This window comes from Lycorma delicatula, chromosome 10 (genome assembly GCF_047948215.1).
Source record: "Lycorma delicatula isolate Av1 chromosome 10, ASM4794821v1, whole genome shotgun sequence".
Taxonomy (NCBI): Eukaryota; Metazoa; Arthropoda; class Insecta; order Hemiptera; family Fulgoridae; genus Lycorma; species Lycorma delicatula.
The window spans coordinates 5680389-5702184 of record NC_134464.1 but is presented as its reverse complement, the minus strand read 5'-3'; the positions used below and the strand labels follow the sequence as shown (position 1 = coordinate 5702184).

The following is a 21796-nucleotide window of genomic DNA, read 5'->3' as shown; positions in this document are numbered from 1 at the left end:
CAACCACTGATTAGCAAAAAATATATATAGGACCATTTTTGTTTGGAATTTGATGTTCTTTAATTTTGTGTAAAGTGATAGAGGTAGAATGAATAGTTTTTGAGATATTCAGAAAAAACTAAAAAAAAACATTTTACTGGATTTTCACACCCCCCTCCGCACCAACCCTAAATCCTTTACACAATTCGACAAGGGCGATGGGACAGTTGACCACTTCTTATGAGGAGAATAATGAACAATTTTTAACAGATTCCTTTTTTCTTTTTTTCAAGTTTTCTTCTAATTGTACCATGTTAATTGCATAAGAGTGGTGCCACTAATTTTGACATCATGAATGAAATGACCCTCAATTTTGTTAATTAAAGTTGCAGTCGTAAAACATATTTCATGGTTCTTATACATTTTAAAAAAACATTAATTCACAAACAGATTAGATTTTAATAACAGTCTATCTACATTTAATTATTTTAACTTAATTAACTTACTTAGTATTTTAATTTACTTGACTTAATGTCAGTTTAGCAGACTTTAATTTATTTAAAAATTTAAACTGCAGTAAATTCTTTCACGCTTAAATTGTTGTTAATTAACTATTTCTCCTGCAGTTAAAATTACAACTTTTCAAAGCGGTCTTTGTATTCATTTTTTAACATCTTTTCTCCTTTTTAAAAAAAGTCACTTAAATGATTGAACACTATAAATACCTATCTTTCATGTTTATTTCATCAGTGCAGGATTTTCTTGTGTTTAAAAGAGAATTTATATCCTCTTTATTAATCTTATGTAAAAGCAGCTTAATAAAAAATAAATAAACACTATAGTGAACCTGACCCAAAGAATTCTGGGAATAAATCTTTTTTAAATTTCATTCAGCTGTTAGCATTATTTTGCTCATCATAAAGAAACTACAATAACAGCACAATTTTGCAAATAACAGCAACAGCACAATAACAGCAAATTTATATTGTTCAATCAGCAATTATTTAAAAATAACATTTATTAATTATTCACAGTTCTATTAGAACTTTTTTTTGTAATTTTTCCATCCTTCTTCTTTTTGTAAACAATAGAAAGTTAATTTCTGACCAGTAATTTTCCTAATTTACTTTTTACTTCTTATTAAAAAAATAATATTTCTTTTTGTAAGACTGTTTTCCTGTCCTACGGTATTTTTTTTATTATCTTTGTTTTATATTATTTTGTGTAGTTTTGATAAGCAGCAATAGTTAAACACATTGATTTTAATTTTAATATTACAATTGAAATTGTAGGTTTGATTTTTGTTTATCCTCTTAAATCGCTTAAGTATATTCTTCAAATAATTGAGTTGTAATTATTGTTAAACAAAGTAGGAAAATATTGTTCATTACAGCTTTATCTGGATCATATATATATATATATATATAAGATGTGTATTTTTATAGTTTTTGATAAGAACCCTATCTAAGCAGTATTTTCCATAAAGAATTTTATTGTAAATATTAACTATGTTTTTTAATGAAATTGTGATTTCGTAAATAATAAAATTGCAGTTGTCAAACTAGAATTACCTAAAATTCGAAATGTTTTCCTACAGCATTTAGAATTTTTTTTAATGCAGCAAGATGTTTTTTTATTTATTTATCCAAACAATTATCATCCAAAAAAAAAAAAAAAAAAACATAAATTGCAAAGCGATTGAAGATTACTGTTGTAAATAGATAGTGTGAAATATAGTCTAGCCTTCAGACATGATTAAAGGAAAAACTATGTTCTTTTGGCTTTTAAGTAAGCATAAGTTTGGGAACTTTATTCATGCATCCTTTTTTCATGTTCTTGCCATATATTCCTATCTGTATGTACTTTGTCCTTTTGTATTCCGTTCCTTCTTAATAATCTGATTAATAAGATCAGCATCTTTATCGGTGTGAAGGAAGGATTACAGTAATAATCTATATGTTACTGCCTTTCAACATTTCATTGACTGTGTTTCACACTTGTATATCAAAAATCGTGATGTCTAATTCTGTAAAACTTTACGTGGGGACATTATTAAGTTTTGCTGTGAGTTTTATAGTTTAACGATGAACAGATTGTTTTAGATAAAAATCGATTGAGCTTGTTTATGTCTCCATTACCTGTATTTGTTAATAACACACCTGATGTATTTGAAATGCGATACTTGTTCTGTAGGAGCATCTTCAGTGAGAGTTTTGGATTTAACTGGTTCTTTTCCAACTAATTCTTTATATAGCAAAGAATTCATACAGCACTCTTTGGAGAGTATCATCTGTATTAGCGACTATCACTTGATCATTTACAAAGAATAATTTGTTTAGAAAATAACCATCGCATACAGAAATAGATGGGACTATCTACTTTCAAACACAAAATATTTAATAGATATTAAATAGACTGGGGAAAAGCACAACTTTAGGAAACTTTCTGTGTTATTTAAATATATTTACTGCTCTCCACCATTTTAATATTTTCTTCATTGTACAAACGTTTAATGATAAGCATAAGATGTGTCAATAAGATCCTCTCTTTCCAGTATAGCCTAGCTTTTGATACTGGTTTATTTATCTTAATCTACTCGACAGAGAATCGTAAAAAAAATGCAAAATCAAATTCCAGAAGTCAAATTATCCATGAACTTTTTAAAGACGTTCCAAGTATATGAACTGAATTTTTTTCTTAAACGATTGAGCTGCATGAAGCTGGTCCTAAATGGCAACTCCATGTTGTGTTTTTAGATAAATCTTGTCCCATAATAGCAAGGCGACTTATCATTAGTAGATACTACAAACCCTCATGTAATGGAGCTAAAAGAAATTTAAACAGCAAATAAATATTTAGATGTGTTCATCATATTATATCGCATCTTACTGTTCCAGAGATAAGAATTTTATTATTTTCTAACAAGGTGGTCTTTAGATGTAACAAAAACCTTAACTGTTGTTAAAAGATAAGCTGTTCGATCATATGATATGATGGGGTAATTAGTTTTTGGAGAGGCTAAACAAATTAATTGTCTCTAAACAGATTAATTTAATTGTTTTTGGTGTTTTTATGGAGTTAGTTAAAGAAATTTTAAAACATGAACACTCCGATGATATAAATAAAAATGAAAACATAAAGAGAGTTATCCATAAAAAAACTTCAAAAATATTATTATTATGTTATCATGTGTTAATCATATCTACTCTTATTTTGTATGCGTGTGGTTTATTTTTAGTTGTGTATTATTATCGTTAAAATTTATGACGCAAAATCTTAATATTTTTTTTAGAATTTAAAAAATATATATTTTTAGGTTTAGGTATAGATTACGTGATAATAGGTAAACAGATTTTACAAGGGTAAGATCACAGTGGAACCAAAGCATATTTTTAGTATAGTGGATGATAAAAAACAGTATCAGCAGAGTTATAACAATTGAGAATAAGATGTGGAGGAAATACAACACCTTTTTATCTATAAGCAAACAAAAGTCCATAAAGAGAGTAAAAAGTTTGATATTCTCTTCATCCTTTTCTGGTAATCCTTCATATTTTTCAATTATTATTATTATTACAAGAGTTCTTCACTTCTAATGTACTTTTTTCTTTTCACTTGTAAAGTAAAAAGTTTTTTCAACTACAATCAAGACATTTTCGGTATGTGAAAATTTACGAGGATTAATATATTTTGATAAAATATCTCTTCATATAGAGTTACCCAAACATTTAGTTTTTTACCATAATACAATATAATTGCTTTTTTGTCTTCTTTAACTGTGCAGACCATTGTCTTTTTTTAACGCTACATCAAAAATATGTTCTGATTCAGATTCTTGTGAGAAAAAGATCATTTCTTTATAACTAAGGAAAGGATATCGAATAATCATTGCGTAAAATTAATGTTCATGTAGGAAAGAATGCTGATGTGTATATATTCTAAGTTCTTAATTTCCACTGAATAAGTAAGTATATTTAATTACTTATTTATTTATGTTGTTTTCATTATTCTGACGAATAATTATTTAAAAAAGTTTTTTGAAAATTGTATTGTCAGTTTGGGTATTTAATTTAGACATTTTCATACATAATTTTTGTTTTGAAGCTCAGTTTATTTTTAGCTAGGTGTATGATATGATTGAGTTTTAGAAGCTTTATCGGTTACTTTCTATTGAAGAAGCTTCAGGAGGAACAATCAGTATTTTAGGAGGTAGTAATGTAAGTCACAGTTTGCATTGACAGCTAGTGTCACAAAATGATTTTGTATGTTTTTTCATTGGTTGTTAAAATATTGAAACATCTTTACTTAATATAAAAGTCAGATTTGCAAAGTAAACTGTAATAATTTCAATATTGTCACACATGTTAGAATATTTCTGCAAAAAAAAATTAACAACATTAATAAAAAAGATCATGTTACAGGTAAATTATAGATTATTATTGATATAATTGTTGATAATTTTATTTTATTAATGTATATAATCTTTGTGTGTGTGCGTGTGTGTAATTAATTTGAATGTTCTCTAAAAATGTTATATTTCTTTAAATTTTAATATCCTTTTTTAACAGTGATTGAAAAGTATATTTTTTTTATGTAAACATTTTACTTTCATCTACCAATGTTACTGCTATCTTCAGAAGTGCTGAGGATTTCCCTTGAATTGCTCATATGTGTTAGGCACGTATGAGCAAATTCATCCGCAATATTAAGATCTATTTTTTATGCCATTTTTTTCTTAATATGTGCTTATTTATATTGTACTTAATACAAAAAAAAACTGGCTACTTGATTGTGATGTTTGACTCCAATCTCCTGTACTAAAGTTTTAAAAATTGTGAAATTGTATTCAAAATCATGTTTAACTGTTAAAAATGATTATTTGACTAAAAAAAAAAAAAAATAGTAAAGATGTCTATTTATAGAAAATATCATTGGTGAATTTTATACCAAATTGCATCAGGGTTAACATGGTAATCATAAATTCCACAGTGGGGAGCAACCCAATTATTCATCTGACTTTCCCAAAAAACCATCAAATATAATCATCAATGACCAAAGACTATCCAAACCATTGTTAGGTCAAGTTACTGAATATGATAATTACATTGTTTTCATCAGTAATTCAATAATAATAAAAATCAGTAATATTAGAAAAATTTTGGTTTTCATTAACAGCAAGGTTTTTTTATGTGAGCTGTCACCATACTATATTGAAATTCCATTATAAAGTTCCATTCTTAAAGAATGGAAAATTAGGCTCTTAGAGTCAAATCAGCCAGTTTCACTAATGTAGTTTTTTTTTTAGATCACTATTTTAGTTTTTGAACATTAAAACGATTAATTTAATTCTAACCTCTTGTAATTAAGAATCTATGAATTATTACAATCTGTTCTAGTATTTGAAATGAACATGTCTGCATTGTGTGCGCATGCATGTGTGTGGTTGTGTGTGTGTGTGTGTGTGTGTGTGTATGTGCTATCAAAACATTTGAAGGTCAGTTATTTTTGTTTATTTTTTTTCAGCTTCTGTTTTTTTTTTGTTTTTTTTAATATATCTGATTTCTAAAAATATTTTTTTATGTGTTTTTTTTTTATCATTCATCAAGGATTCAAGCTTTAATTATATTTTTTCCCCATATAGTATCTCTAATCTTATTTATAATATGGAATTTCTACCTAGTTACCTAGAATTTTTTTATTTAAATAAATTTCTACTAAATTGAAACCTTTACCTTTGGTTTCCAATTTTTATTCATATTTTTGAAGTCCAGTTTTTTATTTTAAATATATACGATTTTTTATCTGTATGAGTACATAAAACTTGAATTATATGACCTTTTTCTTTTTCTTTTTCTTTTTTTTTTTAATTAAGTTTTTAAGATATCTTTTTTGTTTGATTGATGCAGGGGTTTTATTAAGTATCAACGTGAAACTGCACCTTACAAATCTGCTGAAAAACGCCTTAAAGATTGGGATGAAATATATAATTTTTCACATGTGCGTAAAGGTCTTAGAGTACAGGCTGCTCGTTGTATGGAATGTGGTGTGCCATTCTGCCAATCTTCTCATGGATGTCCACTTGGAAATATTATTCCAAAATGGAATGATCTTGTCTTTTTAAATAATTGGCAGGAAGCTCTAAATCAATTATTGCAGACTAATAATTTCCCAGGTAATTTCCTATTTATAAATAAATTTTTTCATTCTAATTCGTTCTTGAAAAGTGAGATCTGTCATTTTAGTGCTTTAAATGTATAGAAAATAGTTTTATATGAAATTTAGATTCTGTCCAAACACACTCTTGAGTTAATAATTAAACGACCAAATTTCATCGATGACATAGGTATTTTTTAATATATTTAAAATAAATATGATTTTAAACTAGAACACAAATATTAAAATATTAGTTTAATGTACATCTATTTCTATGTATTAAAAGCTTGTATGTAATCAGAATTATGACAAAATATTAAAAGTATTTTAAATTCTTGTTGATAATAACAATTTTTGTTGCATTACAATAAAATACTAATTTCATGTTTTTTTAGGTGTTTTGCTGTCTTAGATATACACTTTAAAAAAGTCTCAAAAAAATTACCTTAAATAATTTACAAATAAAAATTAGTTGACAACGGTATGTGAAAAAGTTAGTAGATTTGTTCAAATGAGCTAAGTCAGTATATTAAATTCATGTAGTGCAGTTGTTCCTAATCTGTGGATTGTGGAGCCCTGATGTCTGCGTGCACTTGCCAGAGGCTCCACAACCGCTTCAGGAAAATAAAATAAATAAAAATTGACGATAAGAAAACTAAAATTTACATTCCGAATGGAAATTTGCCAAGTAGAATTTTGCACCTCCTCTAGCAGATTACGGTTGGTCATTCTGTTGCCACGAGATATTGTGGTAAATTTCAAACTTTTTTAAAATGTGATTTCATCTCAAGGAGATTAGCGTATTGTTTAGATATTTCTTTACATTCCCTTTCTATCTCTTTCTCTATTTCTATCCCCTAACACTACTCTTAAACACAATTAATTTGTAAGACACAGGATCGGCCTAATTGGGAACTGCTGCTATAGTGAAAATGTACATTGTGTTAATAAATTTTAACTAATGGCAAATGATATTTTTAGAATTATATGTAAATTATTTTACTCATATTAACAGAAAGTTCAAGTATACTACAAAGAGTTAATAACTGTATTTGAATGTTCTTGAAAATTTTTATGAAATTTTTTATTAGATTTATAAAATTTAATAAACTATTTTTAGGTAAGTTATGAACTGGATATAATTGGATATTTAAAGTATATATAGACATTTTGGAGTTAGAAAAAATTAAATGAATAAATGCTTTATTTAGATCATTACATAAACAGTTGCATTAGGAAGAGTAAACAGAATGTACATTGAAACGGAATTGCTTCAGTATTTTCCTTCTTTAACTTTTAATGTAGCAGTTAATTTTACACATTCTTAAAATTACTAAGCTTTTTATTATGGCTAAAACCTGATTGAATTAAAATCAGTGGTCCAGTTTGTCGGTAGTAACTGAAAATTCCGAAAATATTTATTGTTTTCTATTTGAACGTACATTGGTTTTTAATCTTCGTTTTGTTGTTAGTTTTAAATATTACATCTTTTTTGATAGGGTGATCTTAAAGGTGATAATTTATGCCCATGAATGCTTTTGTATTGTGTTTGCTAAAACATCTAATTTCAAGCTGTTATCCATCTATTCCAAGTTGAAAACAGCTATTTTTTGGGACTTCATACTCCTGAGTTTTGACTTTTAGTCATACAACTGACTTCATTCTACAAAATATCCAAAATGCCAGCTGGTTTAATATATTAATTTCAATTAATATCAAATAATATAGAAATATCAATTTATTTTTCTGTTTTTACATGTGCTCTATGTATGTAAAAAAATACATACTTAAACATAATTTTCATGGATGTTAGGCACCTTACATAAAACAGATTGATTGCTTAATTAGAAGTGCTAAATCTGGTTTTTGCTTTATGAATTATAAGTAGCATTAATTACTGTAGTTATTAGCCACTAATAAGTGTCTACAGCCAGCCTTGAAAGTGCAATTAGCATTGTTTAACCTTGAGTAATGATGTAGGAAATTAATACATAAACTGTGAACTTAGCAGTAACATTTAATCCTTACTTCATATCCTTCAATTTCTAGGATGCTTTAACTCTTGAGGTTATAAGGAGTATAATTTACTTTATTAATTCAGAACCTAATTTGTAATAAACGTATTTATTTTTGTGTAACAGTTATTAATCTACATAATTTTATTTATTAGAATTCACAGGCAGAGTTTGCCCTGCTCCGTGTGAAGGTGCTTGTGTGTTGGGAATTAATGAGCCTCCAGTTACTATTAAGAATATTGAATGCGCTATTATTGATCACGCATTTGAACAGGGATGGATCAAACCAGAACCTCCGTTAAATCGAACTGGAAAAACAGTTGCTGTCATCGGTTCTGGCCCGGCTGGGTTGGCTTGTGCTCAGCAACTGAATAAGGTAAATTTTTTATTTTTTATTATTGTATCTGTTGTGTTTTCGATTAAAATTAGAAGTAAGCATGCGTCAGCATTTTATGAAATCATTTTTGAGATTGTATCGTATATTCAACATAATGAACAAATGAGATGAAAGACGGTTTTTAATTTTAACAAATTCATAACATTTTTTTGTTAAGTTTTGTTCTGTTTTATTTCTAATAATAAAAGTTGATTTTTTGTTCTGTTCTTACTTTATTGTACAAAGTAAAGGAAGTATTGTGATCGCGAAAAATCTCAGTTTTCAGATTTCAACAGAAATAACCATTTTGACTAGTTTCAGCATGACATTTGTACGTATTTATGTACTAAGTTTGTATCTCACATAACTCAAAAATGATTTGCCATAGGATGTTGAAATTATTGATTTAGGACTGTTGTAACATCTAGTCGTGCACCCCCCCCCCCTTTTTTATTATAATCAACTGAACCAAAAGTGTCCAAAAAAGCCCAAAATCCAAAAAAAATTGTATTTTGGACCTTTTATTAACTGTAGTAATAAGCCCTCATTGAGATATTTTTAATGATATATCTATCATAAGTGATACTTATTTTCATTGGTTCCACAAGTGTAGCCAAATAAAATTTTAATTAGTGAAATATTTGGACCTTAAGAAGGGGTGGGAACATCGGTTCGTATCAGACTTCATCTCCTTTTTTTTTTTAATTTAAATATATTGATTTATTAATAATTATAAAAAAAAAAAATTCATTTAAAAAAAACACTTGTATATGTAATTTAATAGGCGTACAAGAAAGTCATGTGGTGTCCACATCAGATTTTTTATAAATTTTATTACATCAATTTTCTCTGATTTAAATTCTCTTCAAGTTTTATTAATAAAATTTAGATGTTTATTATTCATTTAACAAAGTTATTCTACTTCAAACCTAAAAAAACCTGTTTTTTGTCACCAACTTTTCTGTTTTACATTTGATATGGAAACTACAGGGACACGGTTCTGAGACCTGTTTTATTCAATTTTTCAGGTCAAAAAACATAAGAAACAATCAAGTTTATCCACACCTTATAAATTTCAGTGTGACCTCATTTTTCTAGGGAATTGAAGTCTGGGTGAAATTTTTCTCCAGTAGCTTTATAACAAAACATTTCAAACATACATTTGTATGAGCCTTTTTACTTATTTCAAGCTCCAAAATCAGTTCCCAAATTATTTTCCTTTTCTCCTGAATCATCCTGAATATATAATATATATATATATATATATTTATATATATTGTGAAGGAAAAATATATATAATATTTTTTCCATCACTAAAACCGATCTTCTATTATATACAGCTGTATAAGAAAGTTCTCCTGGGTCTTTCGTAACCTATTCTACTCATGAAAATAATGGAAAAAGTTCACATAAATACCAGGGTATCTGAAATCCAAGCGAAGTCTTTCACTAGCCATAACTTGCAAATGAAACATTTTAGGACATATGTTTATATGAACTTTTTCCATTATCTTCACAAGTAGAATAAGTATGAAAGTCCTGCAAGAACTTTGTGATACGCTCCATATGTATATATATTTTCTTTTTTTTCCAAATAAAATAGCATAATTTGACTTCTAAGGTATGTTAATGATAATGTATTTCTAACGTACACAGTTTAAGAATTATTTAGGGTCTCTTCAAAATTGAGATTATCCTTGCATATATATATATTTGGTTTTACAAGTACATGAAAGTATCCACAATCAGATGGAAATGTCCAAATTTGACAATCACCAGTCCAGAGCATTCAAGTCACTTGATGTAAAGTCCCCAGATCGCCATCAAACGCTCGAAGTGGGCTCTCCATAACAATATCTTCTATTGTCTGCTCCTCTGCTCTCCATCGCAGTCAGCAGACGGGTGGAAACCCCACCTCTTCAAGGTGTAACCACAACTCCCTTGACCCATCTTAATGTGGTTCAGCATCGACCAGGTTTGGCGTGGTAGTTGAAATCCCTCAACCTTCGTTCTTGGATTTTGAACCAGATGAGCATTGTCGGGCGGACATTCATTCCAGCGTTGTTGCCGCTTGGAGGCCACATCAACAGAATTGATACTTTGTAAATCAGCCCAGTGTGGTTTGCATGACCTCAGCCAAGTTGCTGGTAGATATTGTAAGGCATCGAACAAGGAAGAATTCTTATAAGAAGTGATCCTCTTGAGCAAGACCACCGTAGCTGCTTTCCTCCTCAATTATCCTCTCTTTCTGAAGTATGGATTGTACTGCGTGAAATTAATAATAAAACTCAAGGATGACAAAAGTGTAATTCGGCTTCAGTTTTCAGTATTTTAAAATAGTTACTTTCTTTTTTTTTCATAAATTAGGTAGTTATTTTTCTGTTAATGTCCCTTATTTAGAACAGATAACTAGATTAATTTTATGATGTTTTCTATTTTTGTTTGATTTTTCAGATCTTTGTTCTGTAAACCTAATTTTTATCTAAAAATGATACATTTATCTTTTTAAATTTATTATCATAGGCTGGACACGAAGTTACCGTTTATGAAAGAAATGACAGAATTGGAGGTTTGCTCCAATATGGTATACCAACTATGAAATTAAGCAAAGAGGTTGTTCAGAGGCGAGTTAGCTTAATGGCAGATGAAGGAGTATCATTCAAGACAAATATTAATGTCGGCAAAGATATTACTGCTAAGGTAACAACAATTATTATTTACATTTTTGCGATTAACAATTTTGTATTTATTTCTGATTATAGTTTTCTTGGTTTGTACTGCACGTTTAAGAGGGAGGTTTATGTGGCAAGATCCACATTATAAGCTTACCACATTGTAACAGGGTATGATATTTGGCTGAAAAAATTGTTTTAATGAATATATACTTAATATTTTGCTGACAAATATAGTTAGAAAATATTTTTTCCATCTGAAATTATTTTACAATGAACAAAAATAGTAGTTTACATATTAATCTCATATCACATGATTTTGATATTAAGTGTGTAATGGAATCATAGCCCAATAATAAAGATTAATTAGATACTAAATTCAGTATTTATGAATAATAATGAATAATGTGGTAATAAAAATATTATATACTTTGATTACTTAAAACATCCAAAAATGACACACAAAAAGACATTTATAAATTTAGTAAACTTATGATAACATTTCAGTTTGAAGAAATGGTTAATTTTCTTATAGTAAACAATTTTTTTAAATTGCAGTTTTTTTTTTTTTTTTTTTTTTTGTCTTCAGTCATTTGACTGGTTTGATGCAGCTCTCCAAGATTCCCTATCTAGTGCTAATCGTTTCATTTCAGTATACCCTCTACATCCTACATCCCTAACAATTTGTTTTACATATTCCAAACGTGGCCTGCCTACACAATTTTTTCCTTCTACCTGTCCTTCCAATATTAAAGCGACTATTCCAGGATGCCGTAGTATGTGGCCTATAAGTCTGTCTCTTCTTTTAACTATATTTTTCCAAATTCTTCTTTCTTCATCTATTTGCCACAATACCTCTTCATTTATCACTTTATCCACCCATCTGATTTTTAACATTCTCCTATAGCACCGCATTTCAAAAGCTACTAATCTTTTCTTCTCAGATACTCCGATTGTCGAAGTTTCACTTCCATATAAAGCGACACTCCAAACATATACTTTCAAAAATTTTTTCCTGACATTTAAATTAATTTTTGATGTAAACAAATTATATTTCTTACTGAAGGCTTGTTTCGCTTGTGCTATTCGGCATTTTATATCGCTCCTGTTCCGTCCATCTTTAGTAATTCTACTTCCCAAATAACAAAATTCTTCTACCTCCATAATCTTTTCTCCTCCTATTTTCACATTCAGTGTTCCATCTTTGTTATTTCTACTATATTTCATTACTTTTGTTTTGTACTTGTTTATTTTCATGCGATAGTTCTTGCGTAGGACTTCATTTATGCCATTCATTGTTTCTTGTAAATCCTTTTTACTCTCGGCTAGAATTACTATATCATCAGCAAATCGTAGCATCTTTATCTTTTCACCTTGCACTGTTACTCCGAGTCTAAATTGTTCTTTAACATCATTAACTGCTAGTTCCATGTAAAGATTAAAAAGTAACTGTGATAGGGAACATCCTTGTCGGACTCCCTTTCTTATTACGGCTTCTTTCTTATGTTCTTCAATTATTACTGTTGCTGTTTGGTTCCTGTACATGTTAGTAATCGTTCTTCTATCTCTGTATTTGAACCCTAATTTTTTTTAAATGCTGAACATTTTATTCCAGTCTACGTTATCGAATGCCTTTTCTAGGTCTATAAACGCCAAGGATGTTGGTTTGTTTTTCTTTAATCTTCCTTCTACTATTAATCTGAGGCCTAAAATTGCTTCCCTTGTCCCTATACTTTTCCTGAAACCAAATTGGTCTTCTCCTAACACTTCTTCCACTCTCCTCTCAATTCTTCTGTGTAGAATTGTAGTTAAGATTTTTGATGCATGACTAGTTAAACTAATTGTTCTGTATTCTTCACATTTATCTGCGCTGCTTTCTTTGGTATCATGACTATAACACTTTTTTTGAAGTCTGACGGAAATTCCTCTTTTTCATAAATATTACACACCAGTTTGTATAATCTATCAATTGCTTCCTCACCTGCACTGCGCAGTTATTCTACAGGTATTCCGTCTATTTCAGGAGCCTTTCTGCCATTTAAATCTTTTAATGCTCTCTTAAATTCAGATCTCTGTATTGTTTCTTCCATTTCATCCTCCTCAACTTCCTCTTCTTCCTCTATAACACCATTTTCTAATTCATTTCCTCCGTATAACTCTTCAATATATTCCACCCATCTATCTACCTTTCGTATTATATATTGGTGTACCATCTTTGTTTAACACATTATTAGATTTTAATTTATGTACCCCAAAATTTTCCTTAATTTTCCTGTATGCTCCGTCTATTTTACCAATGTTCATTTCTGTTTCCACTTCTGAACACTTTTCTTTAATCCACTCTTCTTTCGCTAGTTTGCACTTCCTGTTTATAGCATGTCTTAATTGTCGATAGTTCCTTTTACTTTCTTCATCACTAGCATTCTTATATTTTCTACGTTCATCCATCAGCTGCAATATATCGTCTGAAACCCAAGGTTTTCTACCAGTTCTCTTTATTCCGCCTAAGTTCGCTTCTGCTGATTTAAGAATTCCTTTTTAACATTCTCCCATTCTTCTTCTACATTTTCTACCTTATCTTTTTTACTCAGACCTCTTGCGATGTCCTCCTCAAAAATCTTCTTTACCTCCTCTTCCTCAAGCTTCTCTAAATTCCACCGATTCATCTGGCACCTTTTCTTCAGATTTTTAAACCCCAATGCGTTTTGAAATACTCTACTCTCTTCCCTATCTTCTTGTTCATTATGAAACCTACTCCTGCCTGCCCATTATTTGAAGCTGAATTAATTATTCTAAAATCACCTGACCAAAAGTCGCCTTTCTCTTCCCACCGAACCTCACTAATTCCTACTACATTTACATTTGCCCTATCCATTTCCCTTTTTAAATTTTCTAGCCTACCAACCTTTTTTAAACTTCTAACATTCCACACTCCAACTCTTAGAATGTAATTTTTTAATTTTCTGGTGACCCCTTCCTTAGTAGTCCCCACCCGGAGATCCGAACAGGGGAATAGTTTACCTCCGGAATATTTTACCAAGGAAGGCGTCTCCATCATTGTTATATGAAAATGCACATGAGAGTCACATTTTCTTGGAAAAAAGCAGCTGTAGTTTTCCATTGCTTTCAGCTGCGCAGTACTCAGAGGACTGAGTGATGTTGATATGGCCGTTTAAGTCGTCCTGACTCACGCCCCTAACAACTACTGAAAGAGCTGCTGCCCTCTTTCAGGAATCATTCTTTAGTCTGGCTCTCAACAGATACCTCTCCGATATGGTTGCACCTTCGGTCCAGCTACTCTGTATCACTGAGCACTCAAGCCCCCTCACCAACGGCAAGGTCTCATGATTCATAGAGGAGGAAAAAAAATTGCAGTAAAACAACATAAATACTGTATTTGAAAAAAGCTATTTTGTGAGTTTTTTATAGTTTACTTTATAATGTACGACTTCAGATTTCATGAAGTGTAGTTCACACTTCTACTAAACTGATATATCTTCAAACCTCTTGATTGCTGTTTCTATTTCATGAGGCACTTTTTAGATTGAAGGAATATTAGTTGCTTTTTTATCTTGACTTATCTATGACTGTCATAATATATTATTTCTTTATCAATCATTATTTGACATACTGTTTCATAATTGATAGTCCATTTACAGTACCACAAAAGTTTATAGTTTATCTGGTTATCTGGTCTCAGATATCTACTTATTAATTAATAAAATGATTAATCTGTGCTACCAGAATAAAAGTTGATAATTCTTTAATTTTTATTTCCACATTTTCCTCTTTAATGGAAAAAATTTTGTAACGATTGAGTATTTTCTTATAAAGAAATAATCTTCTGTGAAAAAGATGTTTGAACATAATTAATCCAAGTATCCAATTCTTTTATATATCCAGGAAGCACTGCATGCTTTTAAGATAAATTAAAATTCATCATTTTTCATCATCTTCTTTCTTTAATCTAAGTTTCAATATATGAATTCTTACTTTCAGTTTTAATCCCTATGTGCTGATCTGTACTTCTGAAATCTTATAAATCAACTTTGATGTTCTTGTTGCCAGAGAAAAAATTATGGTTACATGCAAGTATTCTGATGATTGACTTTTCAGACTGATGGATTATCTTTTCTAAATCTGAACAAATCAGCATCTTCTTAGATTTAAGTTTGTAGAATTTCAGAATAGCTGTTTTATATATGCGTTTTAATTTTGTTTCATTTTATTCTTTATTAGGAATTGTACGAAGAGCACAATGCAATTGTTCTTTGCACCGGTGCTACTTGGCCACGTGATTTACCAATTCCTGGTCGTGAACTTCAAGGTATTCATTTTGCAATGAGTTTTCTTGAATCGTGGCAGAAAAGACAAATGGGTGATATTAACATTCCTCCTCTTTTAGCAAAAGATAAGGATGTTGTAGTAATAGGTGGTGGTGATACTGGTTGTGATTGCATTGCAACTTCTCTCAGACAGGTAACCTTGATAATTTTCAATTTTTATTTCGGTATTAATTGAAATTATTTATTTCTTTAGCCTATTTGCATAAACCGATGATTTTTTTTAATTATTGTGAAATATATATTATTACAACTTTAGTAATCGCTATTTTCTACTTAATTATTTTTGATACTGTGAGTAAAAATACATTCATAGTAATCGCCAGCTCATCAGAAAATATTTAATATATATGTTACCATTAAAGTATACAATTCAGTTGTTTCATGAAATACTTAGGTATTCCTTGAAACAATCCATTTGGTCAGTTAAAGTGTATAAAATACTTGTATTTATGATTTAATTAATTGTTTAGGGAAACACAAACTACTTTACATTAAAATGCAAAATTAAAATTTGTTTTATTTTACAAGCATGAATCACACTGCTTCCCAAGCAATGTTGCAACTAAATACTTTATTTCATTCTAGGTAGTTGTTAACCATCTTTCATGAGTTATTGCATTAATGTGTACAATTTTATTCATCTTTCCATGCTTTGATGTGTAAATTACGTTGACTTATATGAACAAAAAAAACATAATGAAAGAAAGATTTGAATCTTTCCTAAGCAAGTATGTTGTGAAAGAGGACAGTTCTCTCCTTACTAATGAAAAGCTATCATGTTTGTTAGTAGATGTGTAAGAAATCTAAAATAGCATATAAGAAAGTTCAATGTGATTATTGGTTACTTTAACATTATGAGGTTCCAGAAGTTCAAGAGGTGAATAGTACCAGTAACAGATGCAAAACCAGACGCAGTTTTTTTTTATAATTCAGCTGATTCTTTGTTCAATATTTTATATAAAAACACTTACCTATTGAGAATGGTAGCAGGGACCATGATAAAAGAACTTAATCGCTGCTACAAATATATTAATGCGTAGTCATTTCATAGAATATCCCAAAAAACCTGTAAGCAAGCGAGATGGCAATGCTTTTACTCTCTTGCTAGATATGTTTACTAGACACTCTCCCTGCTCAGTTGAGCAAGTAGCATTCATGATCCATCGTAGCAGAGTGATTGTTTTCTTAAGCCCTTTCCAATGCTCTCAGCGATTTTGTGGTTACAAAATGTGAGATGTAATCAGTTAGAGGGTTTAAAGACGACCTCTGGTAATGCCCCTCAGGACTCAGAACGGAGGGGATGGTGTGGCAACTGGTAACCTCACAAGGTGGGTGTCTTCCCCCTATTGGGTTGGCATATACAGCAAATGATCATTTGCTAATGGAAAACTAGTATGGTTTCCAACCGAACAAGAGCACTGAGGATGCTACACTAACGGTGATGTGATGAATAGCTTCCTCTTCATGCAAATATGTATTATGGATTTTTCTGGACATATCCGGGGCATTTAATAACTTATGGTGGCTCTTTGCCCTGTTTCAGATGCAGAAGCGTAAATTTACACAAAATGAATTAGAAGTGCTCTCACGTTATTTCAGACATTAGACTGTTTCCCTGCGTGATGGCGTGGAGGTTTGTAAGACCTTAACTAAAGGATACCGTCAGGGCAGTGTTCTGAATCCCCTTTTTTGGATCATAGAATTTGATTCCATGTTGCATTTGAGGTTGCCATGTGGTTGTCGTGTCGTCACTTATTCTGATGACATGTTGCTACTGATTGAAGGGGATTGGCGTAACAAGGTAGAGTTCCAAGCTGCTCATATTTGTGAGACACTCTGTGGAGTCTCTGACATAAGATGATTTTCAGCCCAGAGAAAACCACAATGATGTTGCTTAAGGGCCAATTGGCTGCTTCCCTACGAATCCGAGTTCAAATGGCTGGTCTCCCCATTCTGTACATTACGACTCAAAAATACCTGGTTGTTATCCTTGATTAGAATTTTCGGTTCAAGGAACATCTACAGTATGTAGCAAAAAAGGCCGCTGATGCTTTTTATGGAATCCGTATAGTCATTCATTCCGATTGAGGGTTGAATTACCGTACCATGCTTATCCTTTACAAAGGTGTCAGTGAGGTTATTATGCTATATGCTGTTACAAATGGTGCTGTCAAATCTGGACTAGTGGTGGGGTTCGCAGTTTTGGTGAGTTTGAGGGAAACATGTTAGGTTGGATGTGAAAATGTACGTTTGAGGCCTACATGAAGGCAAAATTTGATTTGAATTTTACTGATTCAAATGTCTGCTGACGCATTTACATTGGTGGCATGCCGACCGAGGCTTGGCTGATGACTTTTATAATCAGTTAGAGGGTTTAAAGATGATCTCTGGTAAAGCCTCTCAGGGCTCGGAACAGAGGGGCTGGTGTGGCGGCCGGTAACGTCAGAAGGTAGTGTCTTCCCCCTACGGGGTTCGGATATGCAGAGAAATGAGCCAATATTAAATTATGTTTCCTGTTAAAGAAAACAGTGGCAGAAACAGTTTCAATGCTTCAGAAAGCTTATGTGAAGGAAGCTTTAAGACAGGCAAGACTTTACGAGTGGTTTGCCCATTTCAGAAGTTTCTAAATATCACTTGAAGATGAACCCTGTTCAGGGCACCCCTCATTGTCCAGAACAGACAAAAATATTCACAAAGTGTGTGATGCCATCATTTTTTATTGTCGCAGAAAATTTATGAATTGGAGGAAATAAGTGGAATTTCCAGGAGTTCATCCCAAAGAATCGTAACTGAAGATTTGAACATGAGAGGGGTCGCAGCAAAGTTTGTTTCATCACTGTTTTCTGATGACCAGAGGGAGAACTGTCTGAGTGTGTGCCAGGAAGTGAAAGAACAGGCACAAACTCATCTCAATTTTTTGTCAAAATTCATAACAGGGGATGAATCTTGGTATTATGGCTCTGATCTGAAACAAAACAAAATAGCAGTTCAGCCAGTAGAAGACAGCTTCATCGCCCAGACCAAAAAAAGCACGGCAAGTGAAAGTAAATGTGAAATCCATGATGGTTTATTTATTCAACATCAAAGAAGTGATTCACATTGAATTTGTTCCTCATGGCACCACAGTGAACCAACATTATTATCTGTAGGTGCTGAAGCGATTGCATTAAGTAATGAGAAAAAACTATCTGAAGTTTGGTGATTGGGGAATGGTTCCTTCATTATAAAATACACAGCATTGAAAATCAACCAGTTTTTTATGAAAAACATCATAACAGTGGTTTCTCAACCCCTTACTCACCACACCTAGCAGTCGGCTACTTTTTCTTATTTCCAAGAATGAAGAAAAACCTAAACAGAAGGTATTTTCAGGATGATGAAGAAGTTAAAAAAATATCGCTCGAGACACTTAACTGCATTAGTTCAGAAGAATATAAAAAATTTTTTGAATAGTGGAAAAACTGTTGGGACATATCATAGCATCTAATGGGCAGTATTTTGAAGGGGATTGATGTTTTCAAGATGTTATCTTAAATTAATAAATTTTAATTTAAATAATTCTCTTTTTTTTGGGGGGGTGTACTCCCTTGTAATTAAGTAATGTGTATAGTTATAGATTTAATTTACATGCTAACTGATTGGATCTTGTTTCATGAAACCCCAAGCTATTTCATGAAAGAACTGAATTAAATAGTTCTAATGACAAAATCATATACTATACATTACATTTAAGAAAATAAGATTTTAAGTTTTTATATTACAGAGATTAGTGCATCCATTCTCAGTTAAACTTTAGTTAGAGGAGTTTTAATATTAGATATTTCAACTCATCCAATGAAGAGCTAGCAATCGCTACAGAAAAATTGTTCAGTGTCAAAAATAATTATGCTTAATTATATTGATTATTAAAGTTGATATATAAGTATTATGTTGTGCTACTAAAATTCAGTTTAATAAATTATTTATGGATATACATATAATTAAAGAGTATTTTGTTAAATTGATTTATAGATTGTCCTTTTAAAAAATGTTTTGAATTTAAAATAGGAATTTCTTTCAGAAAAGAAAGATTATAAAATACAAACTTCAAGAAATATTATTTCTTCTGCTTTACAATCAACCAATAGAACCATAAGCCTCATAGAAAATTTTTTTATCAGTTGATTTCACTTGAAACTGTGTCTATACTTGATCGTATCCTGGAATTTGTTAGTTTTATTTAATAATTATTTGTAAAAAAGTTACACTTATTAATTTACTTGTGTATTCTTTATAGGGTGCAAAGAGTATTACAACTTTTGAAATATTGCCTGAACCACCTGTAACTAGAAGCCGTGACAACCCATGGCCACAGTATCCTCGTGTATTCAAGGTTGATTATGGACATGAAGAAGTTAAACTTAAGTTTGGTAATGATCCTCGGCAGTTTAACACTCTCAGTAAGGTTAGTAGTATTAACATTAGACTATATGACTATATGTAGAGTATTTACGACTATCTAATAGAGTAATAAAACAGAACCTAATAATTGAGAGGCATCTTTCTTTTCTAATATCACATTCAGTTGTAATTTTTCATCATAACTGAATAAATTGATGTAGTAGTAATTATTATTGTTGTTAAAAAAAATAATAAGTAGTGCAAGAAACTAAGAGTAGATCAATTTTATGGTGGGCCTTGGGAGTTCTTAATTTAAAAAATCCTCAAAGTAATGGTGAAATTTCTCTTAAGCTTAGTATTATGGTATATTGTTTATCTTTGAATTAAAAATGTTTAATTTATTAAGAAAGTTGATAGCTTAGAAGGATTGCAATTTCTGTTAACATAAGTAAAAGTTGTAAATGGCTACTATGGATTGAATCAAAGAAGGCAAAATATGTGGTTAGTAAGTAAACAGACTATTTTTCCATCTTTAAAGACGTTAATATGTATAGAAAAAAAATTTGAATTGTACTTTATTTACAATAAGTGTGAACATCATCTTCTTTGAAGTAGTCAGTCTGCAAAATAATCCACCAGTCCCAGCATTTTGGCAACTTCTAAAATGCGGCCTTGAAATCATCTTTTGTGAGTGAATCGAGAACAACCTGCAATTCAGTCTGGATCACAGCAATGGTGTAAAAGCGCTAGCCTTTCTTTGCATCTTTACCTTCAGAAAAAAGAAGTCTGCAGGAGCTAAATCTAGAGAGTAAGGTAGTGCGGTGATAATACAACCAAAAAATGCTCAGTGGTAGGGTACATTGTCATTGTGGAGTATTCAGTTCACAGATATTGTCACTTGCGCTAATGTTCTTCCTCAGCTACTCAGAATTTGGCAGTAAAATTCTCTGTTAACAGTCTAGTCTGGGGATGAATTCTGTGTGAATTTTTCCAGACTTTTTGAGATGATGTTAGTGAAAAGTCTTCCGGATCGCTCATCATTTTCCAGGGATCTCAAGTAGTACAATTTGATACACTTTTGAAGCAAATGTGCCAATCAAAACATTTTGCGCTACCCATTGCTTCATTGCCGTAAGCATTCAGAAGCAAATTGATTATCTCTGTAAATGATTTTTCTACGAGGGATGTTCATGTCAATCTGGAACTTATTGTTAGACTAGAGTTTAAATGGAGATTCCTGTGCATTCTGTTGGTTGTACATGTAAGGTACAAGTGTCAGCTATTACCCCATGGCTGTGCAGACATGAAGCAATGTTGAAAACAACAGCAGTCAGTCGTAAAGTAGATGGCGTCCAGTGTAGTGAATGAATATGTAGAAGAGTGCACTGGAATGAAATTTCTTGTGAATGGAAGCATATAACGTGGTGAGATTTTTCACGAATCCGTGCTCATTATGGTGATGAGACTCTTATTAGTCACAGTAAAATTTTTGAGTGGTGCAGAGTTTTTAAAGCAGTCCGTACATCTGAGTGATGATCCTGGTCAAAGTGGTTCAGAACCACCAAAGTTATATGGCCTCAGATTTTTTGATATAAAAATGACATCATTCACGTCGCTTTTCTACCCTATGGAGTCAGTATTAATAGTGAGTACTACTGCAAAATTCTTTAAGATGTGCAAATGCTCTCGAGAAAAAGAAAAAATTGCTTGGTGCAATCACTAAAGTTGTTCGGTTTTTGCAGGACAGTGCATGACCGCATACAGCCCACCACACGATATGCACGCTACAAGATCTTGGCTGAGAGTTATTGCCACATCCCCAACCGATATGGTCCAGACCTCACTCCCACAGATTTTCACCCATTTGGGCCCTTG

General features: G+C 31.1%; 1 protein-coding gene across 2 annotated transcripts in view; it reads left to right on the top strand.

Annotated features, from left to right (window-relative positions):
- The window catches only part of LOC142331019 (uncharacterized), a 316345-nt gene that overhangs the window by 266756 nt on the left and 27793 nt on the right, over positions 1-21796 (top strand). Inside the window, exons 33-37 of one of the 2 annotated variants that reach the window (XM_075376587.1) lie at positions 5886-6151; positions 8303-8523; positions 11047-11223; positions 15435-15674; positions 19818-19985. In XM_075376587.1, coding sequence (XP_075232702.1) covers positions 5886-6151; positions 8303-8523; positions 11047-11223; positions 15435-15674; positions 19818-19985 — 1072 coding nt within the window. Of the gene's footprint in view, positions 1-5885; positions 6152-8302; positions 8524-11046; positions 11224-15434; positions 15675-19817; positions 19986-21796 lie in introns of those variants that run through there. The other variant, XM_075376588.1, reaches the window with a different exon arrangement.